Source organism: Podarcis gaigeae (genome assembly GCF_964106915.1).
Source record: "Podarcis gaigeae genome assembly, chromosome: Z".
NCBI classification, from domain to species: domain Eukaryota; kingdom Metazoa; phylum Chordata; class Lepidosauria; order Squamata; family Lacertidae; genus Podarcis; species Podarcis gaigeae.
Window position 1 is genome coordinate 26,146,862 of NC_139691.1, and position 20,491 is coordinate 26,167,352.

Below are 20,491 nucleotides of genomic sequence, written 5' to 3' on the forward strand. Positions count from 1 at the left end.
GGAAGACAACATGATGCCTCCCAGATGTTGTTGGACTACAGCATCCATCTGCCTCAACCAGCATGGCCAATGGTCAGAAATATGGGAGTTGTACAGTGCAGCAACATCTGGAGGGTATCCTGTTGGCTACTCCTGTAATAGTTTTATGGTTATGCCTAAGAATATCCTCTCTCCTTCCCACCTGCATCCCTTTCCATTTCAGCTCCGTGCCACTGGAAAGCCCTTTCATCTATTATTATTATTTCATCTGTTGTTATTATCTGACGTTATTACAGAGGCAGAGGAATCCTAACCCTGCTGATGAACAGCAGGGCAGAATGGAGCAGTGTCCAGGGAGGAAATTGGGAAGGAGATTTTGTTCTGTTTATCTCTTTGCCAGCTTCCCAACTGAGTAAAGCTGGGACCTCCATCACTGTAAAGCCCTCCTCTCCACCAGCAGAGACTATACGCCAACCCAAGCCAATATCATGGAGTTCCACTCTTAGGGTCCTGTGATACATCTTTTTGTCAAAACAAAAAAATTTCCTTCCAGTAGCACCTTAAAGACCAACTAAGTCAGTTCTTGGTATGAGCTTTCGTGTGCATGCACACTTCTTCAGATACCACGAAAGCTCATACCAAGAACTGACTTAGTTGGTCTTTAAGGTGCTACTGGAAGGAATTTTTTTTGTTTTGACTATGGCAGACCAACACGGCTACCTATCTGTAACTACATCTTTTTGTGTTTGCTTTTGGTGGTCAACTCCTCTTTCCTTTCCTCCCCAAAGTGCCTTATTGTTACCTTTTGGTTTTCCATTTTTTTGTTATTTGGGCATGAAGAAATCCCAAGCCTCTTTGCTAAGCTACATGAAGCCTCCATTCAGGTTAGGAGGGAGAAGCTAGTTCTGTAGCTGGCTGATATTCTGTGAGGCTCTTTACCTAATATGAGGTGAGCTGTGTAAGGTAAAAGGGTTGTGCGCCCATCTCACTCTATAGGCCGGGGGGCCAGCGCTGTCCACAGACACTTCCGGGTCACATGGTCAGCGTGACAAGCTGCATCTGGCAAGCCAGCGCAGCACACGGAACGCCGTTTACCTTCCCGCTAGTAAGCGGTCCCTATTTATCTACTTGCACCCGGGGTGCTTTCGAACTGCTAGGTTGGCAGGCGCTGGGACCGAGCAACGGGAGCGCACCCCGCCGCGGGGATTCGAACCGCCAACCTTTCGATCGGCAAGTCCTAGGTGCTGAGGCTTTAACCCACAGCGCCACGGCAAGCGTTACTCAAGCCCTCTTCAATGTACAGAATTGTGACATAGACTTCGGAATTTGTTCAAACACAGTTTCCAGTTATATCCAAATAGGGAAACTGATTTAATCTCTGACTGCAAACCAGGCTATCTACAGGTATGAATTACAGATTTGAACTACAGATATGAAACCAAATTGTTTCTATCTGTAACTTCAATGAAAATACCTGTGCCCCATTGTTTCTCACATGAAGATCATTTGCTTTCTATATCTTGGGCTTGCATTGTGTTTTTGGTTTGCATGCTGAGGTGTGGATTAATCCAAGCATCTTTGGCCATTTCTCCCCCTTTCAGGGCTTCAGGATTTTCGGAGAAAAGGGAGAAAAGGGTGTACCTGGTTTGCCAGGGCCAAGGGTAAGTAACTTCACAAAATCCATCATTTGCTGTTATGGAAGGTATCTTTGTGGGGGTGGATGTGAGTGGTGTCACTGGGCTTAGCAGGCTTGGTCGGCACTAGGGGTCTTGTTGGGGGGGGAGTGGGGTCCTGACTTGGCTGTCTTTGGTTCCACGCAACTCCTGCTTTCACTCCCCACCCCCTAGCATCACTGTTGTCCCAGCTGTCATCTTGTGGCCTGCCTTGGCAGCAGTACTATAACAGCTGCTCAGCTCCTGGCTGGTTCTAGTGCCAGCACCACTGGATAATCCTTCCCACAAGTGAGATTGGGAGTTTAGCAGCAGCAGTGCCATCTTGGAGACCAAGTGGTAAGGAGGAGCATTCCAGAGTATGTGAGCCCTTGACAAAGCTATGGAAAGGGCCATCAATAAATGGTAGTTCACATGCTTTGCAAAAGGTTCAACCCCTGGCATCTGCACATAGTGCTGGGAGTGACAGCAGCCTGAAACCCTAGAGAGCTGCTGCCAGTCAGAGTTGACAGTAGAGAGCAGTAGGTTTGGCTCTGAGGCAGCTTCCTGTGCATCTGTGTTCCTAAAAGCCTCCACTACGCTAGGTGTTCATGGTGCTTAGGGTTAGTTTGCAGTGCGTTCACCATTAGTCATGTCTTTTATTACTTGGTTAGAAGTATATTTTAATACTTACTTGATTTCATATGTTTTTAAGCATTTTAGGCTGCAGCCTGAGCTCCACTTAAGTCCAGGCTGCAAGGGATTCAGACTGAACAGTGGTAGGGCTGGGTGGTATATCAATATATTGTCCAAAACCAGTTTGAAGTCCATATAGTGAGATCGGTTTCATAATTTTTGACCTGGCAATGTATTGTGAATCATGGTGTGTGTGTGTGTGTGTGTGTGTGTGTGTGTGTGTACATGTGCGCACACTATGAAAATATCACAATGTAGAGGAGACCATGAAACCAGCCAATGCCTCTACTTAGCTCTATCCTTATTTCAGACATCGTGATATAGCAGTATATTGCAATGTGTAGCTGGTGATATATCACAATGTTGAAAACCAGGTATCGCCCAGCCCTAAACAGTGGTATCCTTTTGTTCTCTTCTCCTCTCCTGATTAAGAGGGCCTCTCAACTGCTGCTAATCACAAGGGCAGATGGGAAGCCAGCTAGTGGTGTCCTTGCCAGTGGAGCCTGATAGAACACTCTCCCCTGGGATGGGGGGAGATGAGTTGACATGCAGTCCACTGCATCCTGAGCTGGCCTCACAATCTGTGCTTGCCACCAAACTTTCAAGTACTGCTGCTGTGGGTGTCTGGGCTTCAGATTCAGGGGTGGCGCCATTGCTCTACAGAGCCCCAGTGGTTGCTGCGGGGAGCCAAACCATTCCATTTAGATAAAGAATAAATGTCCAGTTGACCTGACTTATAACGCCAGCAGCAACTCACTCCATGTGTGTATTTTCCTTAAGAGTTAAAATAAATAAATAAATTCCGAAACAATACAAATATGCTCCCTTACGCTCCCTAAATAAAGCCTTTGGCTTGGATCCTAAGAAAAGTTAACTTTAGGAAGTTCAAGGAAGGACAGTTTCCTTCCCCCCTGCAGCTACTCCTGACCCCTGAAAAGCCCCGTCAGGAGGTCAGGGGCCCTTCTTGAAGAAGCCAGGAGGGAGAAATTGATGGGAATCTCCTCTTTCAGTTAGCTTTTCTTAGGATTCAAACCTAGTTGTGGATTATTCCTTCCCCAACCCTACCCTAGGAAGCTGTTGTTTCTTCGTGGTCCATGTGTTAACACTGGACATATTCAAAATGTAATCCATACCATAATTTCTACAGTTCTGTGAGTGGTTTTGTAAGTCTTGAACAGTTTCAATTCATGATTTTGTAGGACGGCAAGTGGGGGAGGGGGGTAATTCTCCTTTGGCCACCAAGAGTCATGTCCTGCCGGCAAATACCAAAAACACCACCTAAACTTGAGTGTGGCACAGGAACTTTATGTAGCTAGCCACTGGTGTGAATACATGCAGGTCACACTATCTGAACGCAGTGCATTTTCAGGAAATGGCTTGCTAGGTAAGTGTGAGTGTTCGCATAACGAGTCAACAATTTCCATTAATCCCTATGGGGAAATTTCTAATGCGTTCCTGACTACTGAATTTTGATCTCAAAATGACGAGAAAGCCCAGGAAAACCCTTTGAACCCTTACAAAAGGCAAACAAGGAAGGAAAAAAAATGCTCTCTTATTGTTTGAACTCTCCCCTTCCTCCTCACTCCCACCATGATTTCTGGCAAAATGGCTGCCATGGACCACCAAAAAAAGGAAAGAAAGAAAGAAAAAAGGAAGGCTTATTTAAGGCTGCTTATTTGTTTATAGTACTGCACACAGATCTGGCTGTTTGGATATCTGCATCTGCGGTATGCATAGTGAGGTTTGGATACAAAGTCTTCATGTTTGGATAAGTGATTTTTTTTTGTATAATGGGCATTTGGATAGTGGGATCTCCATGTAATAGTAAAAGTCAAACCAGAGTCAGGCAGTCTCTTGAGGCCTGCAGAAATATTCAATACTAACTTTTGCTTTCTTTCTTTTTAGGGAGATATGGGATTGAAGGGATTTGATGGAGGCCTAGGGAGACCGGTAGGTAGTGACTTCAAATCCCACCATGTGCCGTACTGGCAGCCACTGGCAAAATGGTCCTTTTTGGTGGTGGCCCCAAAGCTGTGGAATCAGCTTCCAAGTTCTATGCAGCACATCCCAGGACTTTGTGCCTTTAAGCAGGCAATGAAGACCTTCCTTTGCAGGCGGTTTTTTTGGCTGTTGAGAATGATTTGGCCTGGATTTCCTGCTTCAAGTATGAGTTCAACTAGAAAACCTCAAGGAGCACACCACCACCAATCCTATGATTCTATGTTGTCTTTATGGTCAGCTCATTGTGTCAACCTGTGATTGTTGTAATGTCCTTTTGCAATGTTACTGTTGTATTTGCACTTTTAATTAAAATAGTAAGCCACTCCGAGAATAATAGTTAGAAAGCAAGCTATAAATTTCCAAATAAATACATAATGAATGTATTTATTTCCAAATGTGAATGTTGTTTCTCAAAGCTGCTTACAATCCAAGCACCTAATATATTACTAGTGGCAATAAAGGAGGCTTCTTTTTTCTGCCCCCTGTATCCTCTTCTTCAGTACAGTGGTACCTCGCAAGACGAATGCCTCGCAAGACGAAAAACGCGCAAGACGAAAGAGTTTTTTGAGTCGTTCCGCAAGACGAATTTCCCTATGGGCTTGCTTCGCAAGACAAACGTCTTGCGAGTTCTTGCGAGTTTGTTTCCTTTTTCTTAAAGCCGCTAAGCCGTTAATAGCCGCTAAGCCGTTAATAGCCGCTAAGCTGTTAATAGCCGCTAAGCCGCTAATAGCCGCTAAGCCGCTAATAGCCGTGCTTCGCAAGACGAAAAAACCGCAAGATGAAGAGACTCGCGGACGGATTAATTTCGTCTTGCGAGGCACCACTGTACTGTGTTGTTCTTGTACATAAGGTAAGAGCTACAAGCTGCTGTTCTGCATGCCGCCATAGAAGTGGGTAGAAATTATCACAGTTTTCATTAATAATAATAAATAATAATAAATAATTTTCATGCAGGGCTTATCAGGTGAACCAGGATTTCCGGGACGGGATGGATCACCAGGAGGAAAGGTAATTTCCTGAACGGAAACAAGAACCACAAGTGCTGATGTTTAGGATATATGGAGCAAACAAAAGCATTTGAGCATCCAGTACAGTAAGCCTGCAACTTACACACATTTAACTTGTGCACATTCAGCTTTATATGCTTAGCTTTTTTTTTTTTTTAAGGAAAGCAGGTGGGCATCTGGGAAAAAATTATTTTGGTAGTCCCACCTACCATTGACTGTATTTTTGACTGTATGAGATTTTGGCTTTAGGCATGATCCCAGAATGTGAACCCTGTGTAAGTTGCATGCTCACTGTATACTTATAACAACAAATGCAGTTCTCTATCAATCTATATGTAGCCAAAATGGCACCATCCATGCCCTAGGGGAGGTGACGGTATCAGCATTGGGGCATGGAGCAGGGACCAGGTTTTGAGAAATACCCCCACAAAAAAAGTTTTAAACCCACCTTCCAGGATAGAAACACAGTGAAATAAGGGTTGAGTGGCCCCAGAAACTGGGGACAGTGGGATGGAATGGAGTATCCTGAAAAGGGGTGCCGCTAGCCAGCTGTAACATTGAATAGGAGCACTCCGTGCTGTAACTTTTTGTTGTCAGGTCTAACTTGCATAGGTCTATGTTGATTTACAATCCAGCTCACAAAACAAATCTCAAAGGCCAGAACAGCCATTGCAAGAAGAAACAGAATCCGTTTCAAAGAACTGTATTTGTAAAATATTTCAAATTCTGCTATTGGCAACTGTAATCATGTTGCATGTATGACATGCACGCATACACACATTTCATGTATACATATATATTGCGATTCATTTTCAGGGTGACTTTGGGGATGTTGGTCCACCAGGTCCTACAGTTACTGTTGATGGAGAAGGTGCCGTGGTCTCGGGTGCGTTTTTCTTCTTCATTCTCTTGCAAAGGTTTTGATATACGATACGCCTGCATCTTGCACCCATCTAACTTGAGAACTTTCAACTATGTGATATTTCAACTGTGTGCAGGCAAGGTGGGGATGCTGTTGTGAGAACTTGTGGGAAGCCAGATTGTCCTGTGAGATCTCATGAGACCATCCCTACCGGTCCCAGAGCTGGCACGCTGAGCAGGCCTTGCCCAAGAAGCAAAGCTGAGTGTTTAATTGCTATTTTCCTGCTGGATAGCCCCAAGTGGATCTGGCACAGGAAAAGCTTTTAAACTCTGTACTTTCCTTTCCGGGCAAGGCCTGCTCAGTGTGCCAGCTCTAGTCTCTCCCTCCTTGTGGAAGGCAGGCTAGCTAGCTGCCAGGCAGGGCAAAGCATAGCACAATTCTGACTAAACATAAGGTTGCCAGGTTTCAAAAAGTAAAAAGCAGGGCACCCCAAAAGTTGGGGTACACAGCCACTGACACAGACATACAACTTTTCATCAATGGTCCTCTGATGAGGCTAGATCACATGTTACAGTTCATTTTATACAGCAGTTAAACAGTTTGCACATTATAAAGTCCACTCATGTGTCTTCAGAACTTTTTTTAAATTAGTTTTTATTGGGAGGTTTTGTCTTACAAAGCAAACAGATAAACAACAGCTAATGTGGGATCAAAAGGGAAGCAGCACAGCAATCACATGAAAGCCTCGAGTCGAAGACTTGGGAAATGTGGCTGTCAGAAATCAAAACTTTTATTATTGAGCCCCACCATGGAGTTTCCAAGGGCTAAACGTGACCTAAAGATGCAAGCTGTGATCAGATGTGCTGGTGTCTATAGTTCCATCCTAACTTCAAATGAGTGAAGATTCCCCGCCCCCCCTTCAGACTTCCTCACTCATTGTGAGTCAAGTCAATATATACAGAAATGTTAGGTAGGGATGGTGCCAGCATTTATTATTTATGATCATCAAAAAAATTATATTCCGCTTGCTCAGAGGGGGAGAATGGGAAATTGGGAATTGTTTGTTTGCATGCATTTTTTTAAAAGGAAAAGAAAGTTGATTTAAAAGGCAACAACATCACTTAGTGTTGTGGTCTTGGTCACGATGAGTGAACATGGTGATTTTGGTGAGATGAATGCAAGATAGGTCTGAAGTCTTTTCCTGTTCCTTTTGTTTAATGCCAGGACCTCCTGGAGAGCCTGGGACGCACGGAACACCCGGCGCTAGAGGTGACCAAGGGTTCGATGGTTTACCAGGCCTTCCTGGCCAAGCAGGGTTTCCTGCACTTACTCCAGGTAATCCAGTTGAGGATCCTTGCCTTAAGATGCAGAATTCCGCTGGTATCTGGACTCTTTGCTTCCTCTTCTTTTAACTGAACAATCTGCATGGTAGCTCAAGGGAACAGAGTGGCTCCCCTGTGAATAAAGTTTGCAGAGTTTGGGACTTTTTAGTTTAGAAAGAAGGCAAGAAAGGGGGGATGTGATAGAAGTTTATAAAATTATGCTTGGTGTGGAGAAAGAAAAGTTTTCTCCCTCTCAATACTAGAAATCGTGGACATACAATGAAGCTGAATAATGGAAGATTCAGAACAGATAAAAGAAATGACTTCTTCATTCAGCACATAGTTAAACTATGGAACTCACTTCCAGAGGAGGCATTGGTGGCCACCAACCTGGATGACGTTCTGTATAGTTTAACTGCTCACAATCATAGACAAGCATTTTAAGAGATTTGCGTTATGCGTTGTTTCAGATTTGACAAAACGAATTTGTGGTAACTGGGGGGGGGGAGTTTGTTAAGAGGGCTTCTGCAGGTGATTGCAGTGATCTGGACTCTGTAGAAAGGATGGTATAGCTCCCTTCATTCTTTTTATGTTCCTCTGCTTCCACTGTTAACTCCTCCCATTAACATTTCATCAGTGACAAAATACTGACCTACAGGGGGAATGCCCTCCCAGTGCAATAGGGGGAAGTTTCTTGCTCCTCTTTTTTTACAGCAATTAAAAGAATAAAGATAGATATTAATAAGCAGATAATTTTATAAAGTGTTAATGACTGGAAATGAGAAACAAATCTTGTCTGTCTTAGGTTCCCCGGGTCGTATGGGAATCCCAGGTGATCTGGGACCAAAAGGAGACATGGGAGACCCAGGCAGAGAAACAATTGGGTTGCCTGGTCCACCAGGCAGAGATGGAGATCCAGGTTTGCCAGGTCCTCCTGGGTTACCTGGACCATCATGTAAGTACATTACGGTGCTCAGTTTTTGTACTGCATGGTGTAGTGGCTACAGAGTTGGAATAGGACCTGGGAGTCCAGGGTCCTAGTCCCCACTCAGCTGTGAAGCTCACTGGGTAACCTTGGTCCAGCCACTGGCCCTTAGCCTAACCTACCTCACAGTGTTGCTGAGAGCATAAAATGGGTGAGGGGTAGAACCACGTACATTGTATTGAACTCCTTGGGGGAAAAGATATCAGATAAGTATAAATGAAATGAAATCATATTCAGCATAAATGTTCTCCCACTCCTCCCCATGCTGTGAAAAAAAAAGTGAAAATCCCACAGTGCTGGTGAAATGTCGCATGTTCATGGCCTTGTGGTTTTCCACATTCTTCCACCCCACAAATTCACTGTGTTTTTATGTTTGTTTGTTTGTTTAAAAGTATTTCTAAACTGCTTAATATGTTTTTAAAAACCGAAGCCCTATAAAAATAAAGATACCAGTAATTCTTGAGACAACAGTCTCAAGAAACAGTAATTTCCTAATCACATCTTCTAGTCCTGTGGGTCAAGGAAAGCCCATGCAAAAATATAAATATTTACAGGACGTCTGAAGCAACTGGTGGATGATGCGTCAAGTTTGGGAGGTGGAAGGGTATCTCATAGTGCAGGGGCAGTGTTCAAAAATACTCTTTTGGGAGTCACTGCCCTGTGATATGGCGAAGGGTACAGTTTGATCAGTTAAATTTCTAAAGATTATCCCAAGTGATCTTACAGGTCTATGCAGGGACAGGCAATCTTTCAAGTAAGCTTGTTCTGAATTGTTTTATTCCAAATCTTCAGTTCCCATATTTACTCCGGGAGCGATCCTTGCTGGAGAACCCGGGGAGACAGGAACCCCAGGACAGAGAGGGCCACCAGGACTGTTCGGGGCAAAAGGCTACAAAGGTGAGCAGATTTTCCATGGCCCTTGTGCATTTTCACCCAGATGTCACCAAGAATTGAACATCACATGGTCCTTTGTTCATGGAACATGGTGACTGCAGGTGGGGTGAGATGAAGAGGAACAATGCATTTAGGAAATTTGGAGGAAGAGGCATAGCTTTTTGGTAGAATGTGTGCTTTATATACAAATGCCCCAGGTTTAATCCTTGGTATCTCCAGGAAGGGCCTGGAAACACTTGTGTCTGAAACCCTGAAGAGCTGCTGCTGGTCATTGTAGACCAGAGGCTGTATCCATTCTCTGTCTGCTAGTACAAGGGGTCTTGCACTAGCAGGTGGGTGAGTTTTAGTGTTGCACAGCAGAAGACTCGACAGCAACAGCTGTGCTAGCGGATGCTTTGTACAACAGCTTCTGCAATCTATGGTGCAACAAAGTTACTAACAACATGGAATTCTCTTGCACAACAGTGTCCCACTAGTGGAAAACATTTAATCAGTGGGACAAGAATATTGCTAAATGGCTTTAACTTATCACTATTTTGGATAGAGGCCCAAATATGGGAAAGCTGTGACCCTCCAGATATTTGCTAGACTAGAGCTCCCCTCATCCCTGGCCACTGATCATGTTGGCTAGGGCTGATGGGAACTGAAATCCAACAACTTTTGGAGGGCACTAGATTGGGGAAGGCTAGATGGACCAGTGGTATGACAGAATATCACTGTGAATTTGAAACAACATATTTGTGTGTGGTTTATAACTTCTGCAAACTTCTGGATCTTTGGAGAGTCCAAATGATTGCATTATATTGTCCCTTTAAATGCATCTCCAGAGAAGAGATGTGGCGTTTCGCGTGGAGAAGTTTTTATCACTGTCAACAGCTTTTCCCAGCCTTGCTAGGCAAAACTCCAACAATGGGAGGAATTAGACAGGGACCCTTAAAAGTGCAAAGCAGGGTCTGTGTCAGAGAGCTTAAATGCCAATTAAGGTGAAAGAGGTGGGGCTTCATATGCATCAGGAAATGAAAACCATGGGGAAGTGGAAATAAACCCTATTGAGCAAATATTGTCTTAATTCTACCATCATGCCAAACCATGGCTAGCAAAACATAACCATTGTTTGGTTTGTTCTCTGCTGACCACAGTTTATTAATCAGCCAGCAAAGTAGAATCAGATGATATGGTTTGAGGTCAGTTTGCAAACCCAGGTTTGTGCCAATCATGGTTTGAAGTGATTTCTGAATTGATATAAAGTTATGGTATTCACACTCCATCCAAGAAGGATTTTCACTTAGGAATTGGTGTGTTGAACAGATGTGAAGACAAAAGCAGACAAGTAGCTCTATAAATCGTGGCTTGTTTGGTGGATGTTGAGAGGCTCTAGTCATGGTTTGAGTTCTAAACTGTGATTACAGAACTGAACCATTGTTTCCCAGGTGAAGCTGGAGATTGTGCTTGTGATGGAGGGATCACACAAGCAGGCTTGAAAGGGGAGCCAGGTGCCCCTGGTCAGCCTGGAAGACCTGGTGAACCAGGCCCAAAAGGACCTTTGGGAGATCCAGGAGATGGTGCACAAGGGCCACCTGGTCAACCGGTAAGTAAATGTTCATCCCTAAACATTCTCCATGCTTCCCACCCAGTCCTTTGTTACAGTTTCCTAAGAAGAAGCATCTGTATATCTCTTTGTTTGCTAACTATTTTTTCATTTGTTTGCATCCCAGGGTTTCTTTGGTGAGCCTGGTCTTCCAGGCATCAAAGGAGAGAAAGGAGAACCGTATCTGTCCTCAGGCAGAGGCACCAAGGGAGATCCAGGGAATGTCGGCCCCAGAGGGCCTTCAGGCGAATCTGGAGTTCCTGGTAGGGATGGCATACCTGGTTTGCCAGGTCGACCAGGCCCTCCAGTAAGTGTTTTTTCCATCTGCCTGGGCATTAGAGCCCATTATTGTTACAACATGCTGTGTTTGTGATGTCAACAACATGCCATGCACCGTACAGAATACAGAAGGGGTGAGGTCACTGACAAGAAGGCTTTTTGAGGTTGGCAGAATCAACAGACCTGGGGAAAATATCTGAAGTGGCTTGATGGGGGAGTTTTGCATGGAGGAAAGTCTCTAAAAAGCCCATAATTCTGGTTTTTGCAAGGGTAGTGTGATGGGATAATGAGCTGCTTGTGCGTAAAAGCTTGATCCCTCTGGGGTTTGGCTGGTCACCCAAACCTAGGCACTAACGGAGCCCCCAAAGCATGACTCCGTCAGTCGCTGGTAGAATCTGACAGTGGGCGTCTACGGAACTTACTCCAACATAAAAGCTGTTTGACGGACATGCGCCTTCGTGACTCTCTGCGCGACAGTTTCCGGCGAAGGGTGGGAGTTCCTAACGGGGGTCTTGTTACCTCTTCACTATTTTCACTAGAAGTATCCCAGAGCCTCTCCCCCGATTCCCTTTCCGCTGGAACTCCTGCTCTCCCCCTACTGGTTCCTTCTTCTGCTGTAGAGTCTCTCCTATTCTCCTGGAGCCTCTCCACCACCTGTCCCTCCGATGGCAGTTCCCTGACATCCACCTCCCCCCCAGGGCCCCCTTCACCCCCCGCCTCCTCTCCCACTGGCGGTGAGGGCGGAAAGCCCCTGAAGGAACTCTCCTCGTCGTCCGAGGATTCAAACACTTCTAACCACGGCGTACCGTCTCTCTCCTCGTCTTCCTCTTCTTCGTCGGAGTCGGCTTCCTCACCCACCCCTGACTCTGGGAACCCTTCAAACTCCCCTTCCTCATCAGTGGTCCCAAAGTGTTCCCTTCTAAATCGTGCCACGGGTTGCGGTTTTTTTGGGAAACGCTGATGAAATGTTTCTATTAAAACTTCGTCCTTGACTAACTCTGCTGGTACCCAAGTGTTTTCCGACTCAACTTCCCCCTCCCATTCTACCAGATATTCCACCTGATTCCCCTTCCACCTGGAATCAATGATTCCTGCCACGTTCATGTCGCGTTCTCTCTCTTCTATCACGGGCGTTTGGGTGACCTCTCTCTCACGCTCCCCCCACTCACGTCCCTCTCGGTACGGCGACAGTAATGACCTGTGAAATACTGGGTGCAATTTCATGTGACTGGGCAGTCTGAGTTTGAATGTTACTGGGTTGACCTGCTGTATGACCTCAAAGGGTCCCAATCTTTTGGGTCTCAATTTCTTACTCCCTCCCTTGAACGGTAGTCCTTGGGTGGATAGCCACACCCGGTTTCCCACCCTTATAGTTTCACCTTCCCTCCTATTTCTGTCTGCTTGTTTCTTATATTCTTCCTTGGCTTTCTCTAAGTTAAGTTGAAGCTGACGATGGATCGCTTCCATCTCTTCAAAAAAGTGTTCCGCCGCCGGCACGCTCCACCTCTCCCCTCCTTCTCCTGGAAATGCCCGGGGATGACACCCATAATTTGCCAGAAAAGGACTCATCCCTGTGGACACGTTCTCCGCGTTGTTGTAGGCAAATTCTGCCAGAGGTAACTTATCTACCCAATCATTTTCTCTGTCTTTTACATAACACCTCAGGTATTGTTGTAAAATCCCGTTTGCCCTTTCCGCTTGCCCATTTGTTTCTGGGTGCTGGGCAGTTGAGAAATTGAGTTCCACGTGCAGTAAGCTCATAAGTTTCCTCCAGAACCTGGAAGTAAACTGTTTCCCTCTGTCACTGACCACCCTCAAGGGGGCGCCATGCAACCTGAAAATATGCTCTACAAATAACTTGGCGGTTTCCTCCGCGGTGACCGCATGGGAACAGGCTATAAAATGACACATCTTAGTTAATAGATCTACCACCACCATGACAGCTGTTTTGCCCTTGGATTTTGGCAGGTCCGTCATAAAATCTATGGATACTGCCTCCCATGGCCTTTCTGGTGTGGGTAAGGGTTGTAATAGCCCCGCTGGCGCCACCCTCTCCCCTTTCGCTCGCTGGCACCTGTCGCAACCCCTGACATATTCCCGTACGTCCTCCCTCACCTTGGGCCACCAAAACTCCCTGGTAACCAACCACATGGTTTTGTGCTGTCCAAAATGCCCCGCTGTGGGGCTGTCATGCAACTGCTTGAGTACTCTGCCCCTCAGTTCCCCATCTGGTATGTACAGTGCCCCTTTGTAATACAACGCCCCGTTCTTTTCTTCAAACCCCCCTGTGTTCTCCTCTGTCCTCCTGAGTTCTCTGAATTTCTCTTGGGCGTATTCATCGTTCTCAGTACCCTCTATCAGTTCCCTCTGCCCCACCAATGCCGCCCCACACACCCAGCGGTCTTCAGGGATTACATGCCTTGCCTCAGGCGCTCCCTCCCCCTCTAAGTACTCAGGTTTCCTGGAGAGAGCGTCCGCCCTCACGTTCTCGGAGCCTGGCACGTAACGAATCTCAAAGTGGAATTTGGAGAACTCCTGGGCCCATCTCACTTGTCTCTGGTTCAGCACTCGTGCTGTTCTCCAGTATTCCAGATTTTTGTGGTCAGTTCGGACTTGAACCTTGTGCTGCGCCCCAATCAGCAAGTGGCGCCATCTCCGGAATGCTTCATGAATGGCGAGCAGTTCTCGGTCGTATACTGTGTAGTTCCTCTCGGATTTGTTCAACTTCCGCGAGAAGAACGCACACGGTCTCCATTCGGACGTATCTTTTCCCGGCTGGAGAAGCACGGCCCCCACCGCTCGGTCTGACGCGTCAGTCTCCACCCTCATTGGTTGTTGTAGATCTACGTGCAAAAGTTGCTCTTCCGACGCAAACGCCTGCTTTAAGTGTTCGAACGCCCGCTGCGCTTCTTCTGTCCAAACAAATTTTTTCTTGCTGCTAAGACAATCCGTGATGGGCGCTGTTAAATGGGCAAAGTTTTTGATGAACTTCCTATAGAAGTTTCCGAAGCCCAGGAATCTTTGCACGTCCTTCTTGGTCTTTGGTGTTTTCCATTCCAGTACTGCTTGAACCTTGCTGGGATCCATGGCCAATCCCTTGTCAGACAACCGGTACCCCAGGAATTCCACCTCCCTGGTATGAAACTGACACTTCTCCAGTTTCACCCACAGCCGATTTTCTCGCAGTTTGCTCAGTACTTCTCTTACATCTCGCACATGCTGCTCCTCATTCTCTGAGTATACCAGGACGTCATCTAAGAACGCTACGCAGTTCTTGTAGAGCAATGGCCCCAGGACGTGATTCATGAACGATTGAAAACAGGCCGAGCCCGCCTGTAGACCGAAGGGCATAACGAGGTACTCAAAGGCCCCCAAGGGGGTGAACATAGTGGTTTTCCACTCATCCCCCTTTCTCACACGTATCAAGTTATATGCCCCTCTAAGGTCCAGCTTGGTAAAAATTTTCCCTTTTCTCACACGTGTCAGAATGTCATCAATTCTAGGCATAGGGAACGTCACTGGTTCTGACACTGCATTTAGGGCCCTGAAATCACACACAAGCCTGGGTTTACCCGTGTGTTTTTTGTCCACAAAGAACACTGGGCTGCCCCCCACCGCTCGTGACTCTCTGATGAAACCTCGCTTGAGGTTCTTGTCAATGAACTCCCTTAACTCCTGCATCTCACTGTCTGACATTGCATACAGCTTGCCCACTGGCAATTGTGCTCCTGGGAGTAAGTTAATTTGACAGTCAAAGGGTCTGTGCGGGGGCAGTTTATCTGCTTCCTTTTCGCTAAAGACGTCAATCAAGTCAGCGTATTGTGGTGGCACCTTCCCCTTGTCCATCACTTCCATCCCTGCTAGAGTGGCCCTGGCCCCTGCCTGAGCCTCTCCCTCCTTGCAGTGTTCTAGGCAATGTGCTGATCCAAAGGAAACCACTCTCTGATGCCAGCCTACTAACGGATCGTGTAGTGCCAGCCAGCTCATTCCCAAAATAATAGGAGCTCCTCCCAAGGTGGCTACGTTAAACGCTATCAGTTCTGTGTGTCTTGCCACCCTCATTATCATTGGTACAGTCTGTTGGCTCACTTCTCCTCCCAACAGTTCCCTCCCATCAATCGTGGTAACCTGCAAAGGCTTACTTAATGGGATAGTCTGTATCTGGTGTTCAGCTGCAAACTCCTTACTCATGAAATTACAGGAACTACCTGAATCCAATAGCGCTTTTATCATCAAACAGTAGATTGAGAGCATATTGCATCTCTGTCCTAAAGGCTTGATAGTTCCTGGGATCCCCCCCAAATTTCTGCACCAATCCAGGCACCAATCCAGGCACCTTTCTGGCAAGTGGGGTGGTTTTTCCCTTATCCGCATCTTGAGCCCTCCTCTCCTCGAGCCTCGCCGTTTGCAGCGCGAGCTGGACTTCCAACGCCCTGTACCTTTCTTCCAGGCTTGGACCTGCTCCAGCTCCAGCTCCTCCGGTTCCGGCTGGTTCGCTCATGATGCCCTCTGCTTGCACAAGCTGCTTTCAAAGACTGTCAGATTGCTGTGATGGGATAATGAGCTGCTTGTGCGTAAAAGCTTGATCCCTCTAGGGTTTGGCTGGTCACCCAAACCTAGGCACTAACGGAGCCCCCAAAGCATGACTCTGTCAGTCGCTGGTAGAATCTGACAGTGGGCGTCTACGGAACTTACTCCAACATAAAAGCTGTTTGACGGACATGCGCCTTCGTGACTCTCTGCGTGACAGTTTCCGGCGAAGGGTGGGAGTTCCTAATGGGGGTCTTGTTAACTCTTCACTATTCTCACTAGAAGTATCCCAGAGCCTCTCCCCCGATTCCCTTTCCGCTGGAACTCCTGCTCTTCCCCTACTGGTTCCTTCTTCTGCTGTAGAGTCTCTCCTATTCTCCTGGAGCCTCTCCACCACCTGTCCCTCCGATGGCAGTTCCCTGACAGGTAGCTACCAAAGCAATTGGATAGGCAATATGGTGATCAAATGCTGAACAGTTGTGGGCTGTAATTTTGACCACAGTTCATCTATATGTTGGTCTTAATGAGTTGTGGAAAAGGAGAATTCCTTGGTCTGAGTCATTCTCTTAGTCCAAGCTACCATGGAGGAACGTCAATGTAATATTCAGAAAGCCAGCATTCCTTCTAAAGTATCCGACAGGATAATGCGATTATCTTCATGGGTGATGGATGAGCTCTCACAGATGTGGATAATATTGCTTGGAATAAACCAAACTACTTGCCAAAATAATTGGAAAATGGTTTTGCTGAATATGAGTTAATTTGAATTAATCTGGAATCCATTATACACCCCACTAAAGTTGTGACAAAGACCAATCCCTACCACAGTGCCCACCTTTAAGAACTTTCCACCCTTTTAACAGTGATTTTGCATGCTCCTTTCTTCTTTCCTTCCCTCCTCCCTACCTCCCCACCCACCCACCCACCTGGCTGCTCCTGGCAACAGAAGAACATGGGGAAGTGGGGGTTTCTCACTCCTCTCTCTGGCAAAGCAACATGTGAGGTATAAGTAGACCTGGGAAGCAAAGTTTTCCCAAGAGCTACTGCAAACATCAGAGATCCATAAGACCACAAGGAGAATGAGAGTGTGGGGATTGGTTGGTTGTAAGGAAGGAGATGAATTATTCTCTAAAAACCAAGCCGGATAATAATTTGAGGGGTTGCGGCAGTGGAAGACAGGAGTGCCTGGCGTGCTCTGGTCCATGGGGTCACGAAGAGTCGGACACGACTAAACGACTAAACAACAAGTTTTCGTCTTGTATTTAAATTATGCAGTAAACTTTGATTTTTTCCAGTCAAGAAATCCAATCTTCTCTTACTTGGAGATTTTTAAAAATCTCTTTTTTTGTTTGTGTTTAGGGTGATGGTGGATTGGGCTTTCCAGGAGACAAAGGTTTTTCAGGGTTACCTGGTTTGAAGGGTCGGCGTGGAGAGAGTGGTCTTCCTGGAGTTGGTTTCCCAGGCCCTGCTGGACTTCCTGGGCCCCCAGGTGACCCAGGACTTGACGGATATCCAGGGCAACCTGGTCCCCCAGGTGCTCCAGGTAAGTTATTTGGGGTTACTCTTTGAAACAGTAAACAAAGCCCATGTGACATTTATTGCGGAATGCCAACCAAATTTCTAACATCTCACCTTACAAGCAGATTTTGTACATATATGGTGGAAATGATGGAAGGCTAGAAGTTATTTGAGGATGGTGACCTAGATTGCAAATGACATACTTGGGTTAGGGTTGATAGAAGATTCATTGTTATGTCTTCTAAATAATGTAAACTATCATAGGATATAAAAAAAAGTTTTTAAAAAGTATATTCACAGATGCTACTTCGGCAAGGATCTCCTTTGCACACCTGGAAAAGATAGCTGTAAAGCAGGTGGGGAGCCTTTCGCCCTTCAGGTGTTGCCGGATTACATCTCCCATCATACCTGGCCATTGGCCATCATTGCTAAGACTGATGGGAGATGTAGTTCAGCAACATGTGGAGGGCCTAAAGTTCTCCACATGTGCTGTAAGCCCAAATAAGAAAGAAACAGGGAGCAAATGGCATTTGTTAAATGGTCAAGAATGTTACTGTATAGAGAAATGACAAAAAGAAAAATCAGATGAGTAGAAGTTAGTTGTGCAGTGTGTGTGTGTGTGTGTGTGTGCGCGCGCGCAAACTGCTTTGCAAACAATGGCAGGGCAAAAGAGTGTGGTAGGGAGCATAGCACAGAGGACAGTGTCACACGCCTCCTCACCATGGCCTGTAGAAAGAGGGCAAGTGTCAGAGGCCACTACTGCTCTCCCTTGGCAGCTGTGGGTCAGTGATTAATACCAATGGGCCCTTGTAGGGTTCCAGGACTTTGGTCTTTTCCAAAAGGATGCTGAGCCCTGATTCCAAGCATAAGTGAGCCAAAATAGGTTTGAAAATGTTCCTGCTGTTAAGGAGCAGTTTCTATGTTCTTGTTTGAATCACTTTGGAAGGTAAAACAAAAAGATCCTCCCTATTCCTAGGTTCCAATGCCAGCTTTTCAGAACAATTTTAACAATGGTGATGTTTTCTTTCCTTTTCTTCTGCTGCTTTTGTTTTGTTTTTAATACAATTTCTAGCTTGTGCCTATTTTAACATTTTGTTTATGGAGAAATACATTTCATCTTGCAGCTTTTTTTAAAAAAAAAACTGTGTCAAGCAAAACAGGCTTTCGTAGATTTCTCTGCCCAAACCACACACACCACTCAAAAAATATTACTTCCTATAATCACAAGGGTCTGAAGCTTTATGAATTTCCTCTCGACTTGATCGACTGCCTTTGTGGCCTGTTTGCAGTACCTGTGAATATAGGAGAATTATGGTTCAAAGGAAATGACTCTTCGACTTGCGGGTTATTCTTTTGGCTTTATGTTTTTATTTTTCTCCTGCCTTTGTTTTTAACCTCTCCTCCTTTGCTTAACCGGTATAGGTGATTGCTGCTGCGGTGAGGAGGTTGGTAATGAAGTCTTAGACGCTCAGGGAGGTGAGAGTGAGGCCAGTCATGAGACTTGTGATGGGAGAATTTTCTTCCTTTCCACTGAGACACACAGAGAAGCATGTTGCACAATATTTTGGGAGGGGGGCAGGGACACACTTGGTGGTTGCAGCAGGTTGATGGGGATACAGCCAATGGAGAGCTTGCTTTCATGTGCTTTTCCCCTGCCCCCAAATCACGTGTTCCCACGCTAACCCTCTGCTTCCTTGTGTCTAAGTGTTTCCACATCTTTGCTTATTGCATGTGTTCCTCACAATGGCAATGGAACAAGTTGATATATATTTCTCTTTCTCTTTGGGGAAGGACTACAGCTTGATGCAGAGCACATGCTTTGTGAGCACATTGGCATCTGTAGGGAGAGATGTGAATGCCCCCCCTGTCTAAAATTTTGGAGAACTGCTGCCAGTCAGTGTACAAAGAACTAAGCAGCATGGAACAATAGTCAGACACTGCATAAGACAGCTCCTTATGTTTCTGTACTTTGAGGGGGGGAGCCATATCTCCATGATAGAGTACATAGTTTCAGTGCTTTTTTCTGGGGGTACTTAGGGGTAAGTACTTAGGGGTAAACAGTACTGGTACGATCCCCCGCCCCAAAAAATGTTAAAGTGTGGCAGTTACTGCAACAACTTCATGGTGAGTACTGGCACCTTAAAAAAAAGAAAGCACTGCATGTAGATGTTGAAGGTCCCAGGTTCAATCTGCAATAGCCCCTCTCTGCAATCACATTGTAGAATGAGCAGCGTTCAGCTAGATAAACAAATCGTCTCGACAGCTTCATGGGTTCCTGTGTACCTCGGCATAAGTCACACATTTTATTTTTATTATTTCAATGGAGATTGAGGGGGGTCTTGTGGTTGTTTTTCCTGATCAAGAATGTTTACTTGAATTTGCCCTTTATCTCAGTTTTCTTCTTCTTCCTCTTCTTCTTCGCTGCTCTAGAGACAGTATCCTATATCCCAGACACCGGCTGCCTTGAGGCATTTTGTGGGGTAGATCCAGGCCACACATTTTAAACAAGCCCTGTTGTAGTTGTTATGCAAGGCAGATTTGTTTCTCAGATACTGAAAATCCTAAAACACTTTGCAGGATAATTTGTATTTATGTGAAACACAGGGTGGTTCCATGTGGAATTAACCAGACAATTAACCAGTATGGTAAAGAGAATGTGGGGGCAAGGCCTAGGATCATTTGGTCCATCACATGGGGCCAGGTGTGGTGGATATGTGGCCCTCCAAATGTGGCCAGACTCTAAGATTATGGGACTTGGAGTCCAGCATCACTTGGAGGGTATAATGGTTCCGCCATCCCTGGACTGGGCCATTCTCTTTTGAATACATATCCTCCCCACCCTTCTACTGTAAGCCTTAAGTATGAGCAAAAGTCAAAACAGGATTTAAAATAAAGTTAGAAAACATTATTCTCTGATAGGTTTGGAAATGTTACTCTTGAGCGCTTTTTAATCAAGAGGATTCATGGACCTGTTCAACCATTATTGACCAAGTAACTTTTTGACACACATTTCCCCCCCTTTAGGTATAACTTTGCCCTGTCTGATTCCTGGAGCATTTGGTCCACCTGGGCCTCCAGGATCCCCAGGATCTCCAGGTATGAAATATTATACACTCCTTGCCCTATCCTGCTGTGAACCTCTCTGGTTCATTTTTCCTTCAACAATGTGAAAAATGAAATG

The 20,491-nt window shown here is 45.8% G+C and overlaps 1 protein-coding gene across 6 annotated transcripts in view; it reads left to right on the forward strand.

The window, feature by feature from the left end:
- COL4A6 (collagen type IV alpha 6 chain) overlaps positions 1-20,491 on the forward strand; it is a 173,224-nt gene that overhangs the window by 118,379 nt on the left and 34,354 nt on the right. For 4 of the 6 annotated variants that reach the window (XM_083722019.1, XM_083722021.1, XM_083722018.1 and 1 more), the window contains exons 15-26: positions 1,581-1,640; positions 4,230-4,274; positions 5,280-5,333; positions 6,149-6,218; positions 7,419-7,529; positions 8,322-8,471; positions 9,294-9,398; positions 10,826-10,983; positions 11,111-11,290; positions 17,152-17,335; positions 18,733-18,786; positions 20,335-20,406. In XM_083722019.1, the coding sequence (XP_083578145.1) occupies positions 1,581-1,640; positions 4,230-4,274; positions 5,280-5,333; positions 6,149-6,218; positions 7,419-7,529; positions 8,322-8,471; positions 9,294-9,398; positions 10,826-10,983; positions 11,111-11,290; positions 17,152-17,335; positions 18,733-18,786; positions 20,335-20,406 (1,243 nt within the window). The remainder of the gene's footprint in view (positions 1-1,580; positions 1,641-4,229; positions 4,275-5,279; positions 5,334-6,148; positions 6,219-7,418; positions 7,530-8,321; positions 8,472-9,293; positions 9,399-10,825; positions 10,984-11,110; positions 11,291-17,151; positions 17,336-18,732; positions 18,787-20,334; positions 20,407-20,491) is intronic. The other 2 variants (XM_083722022.1, XM_083722023.1) reach the window with 1 other exon arrangement.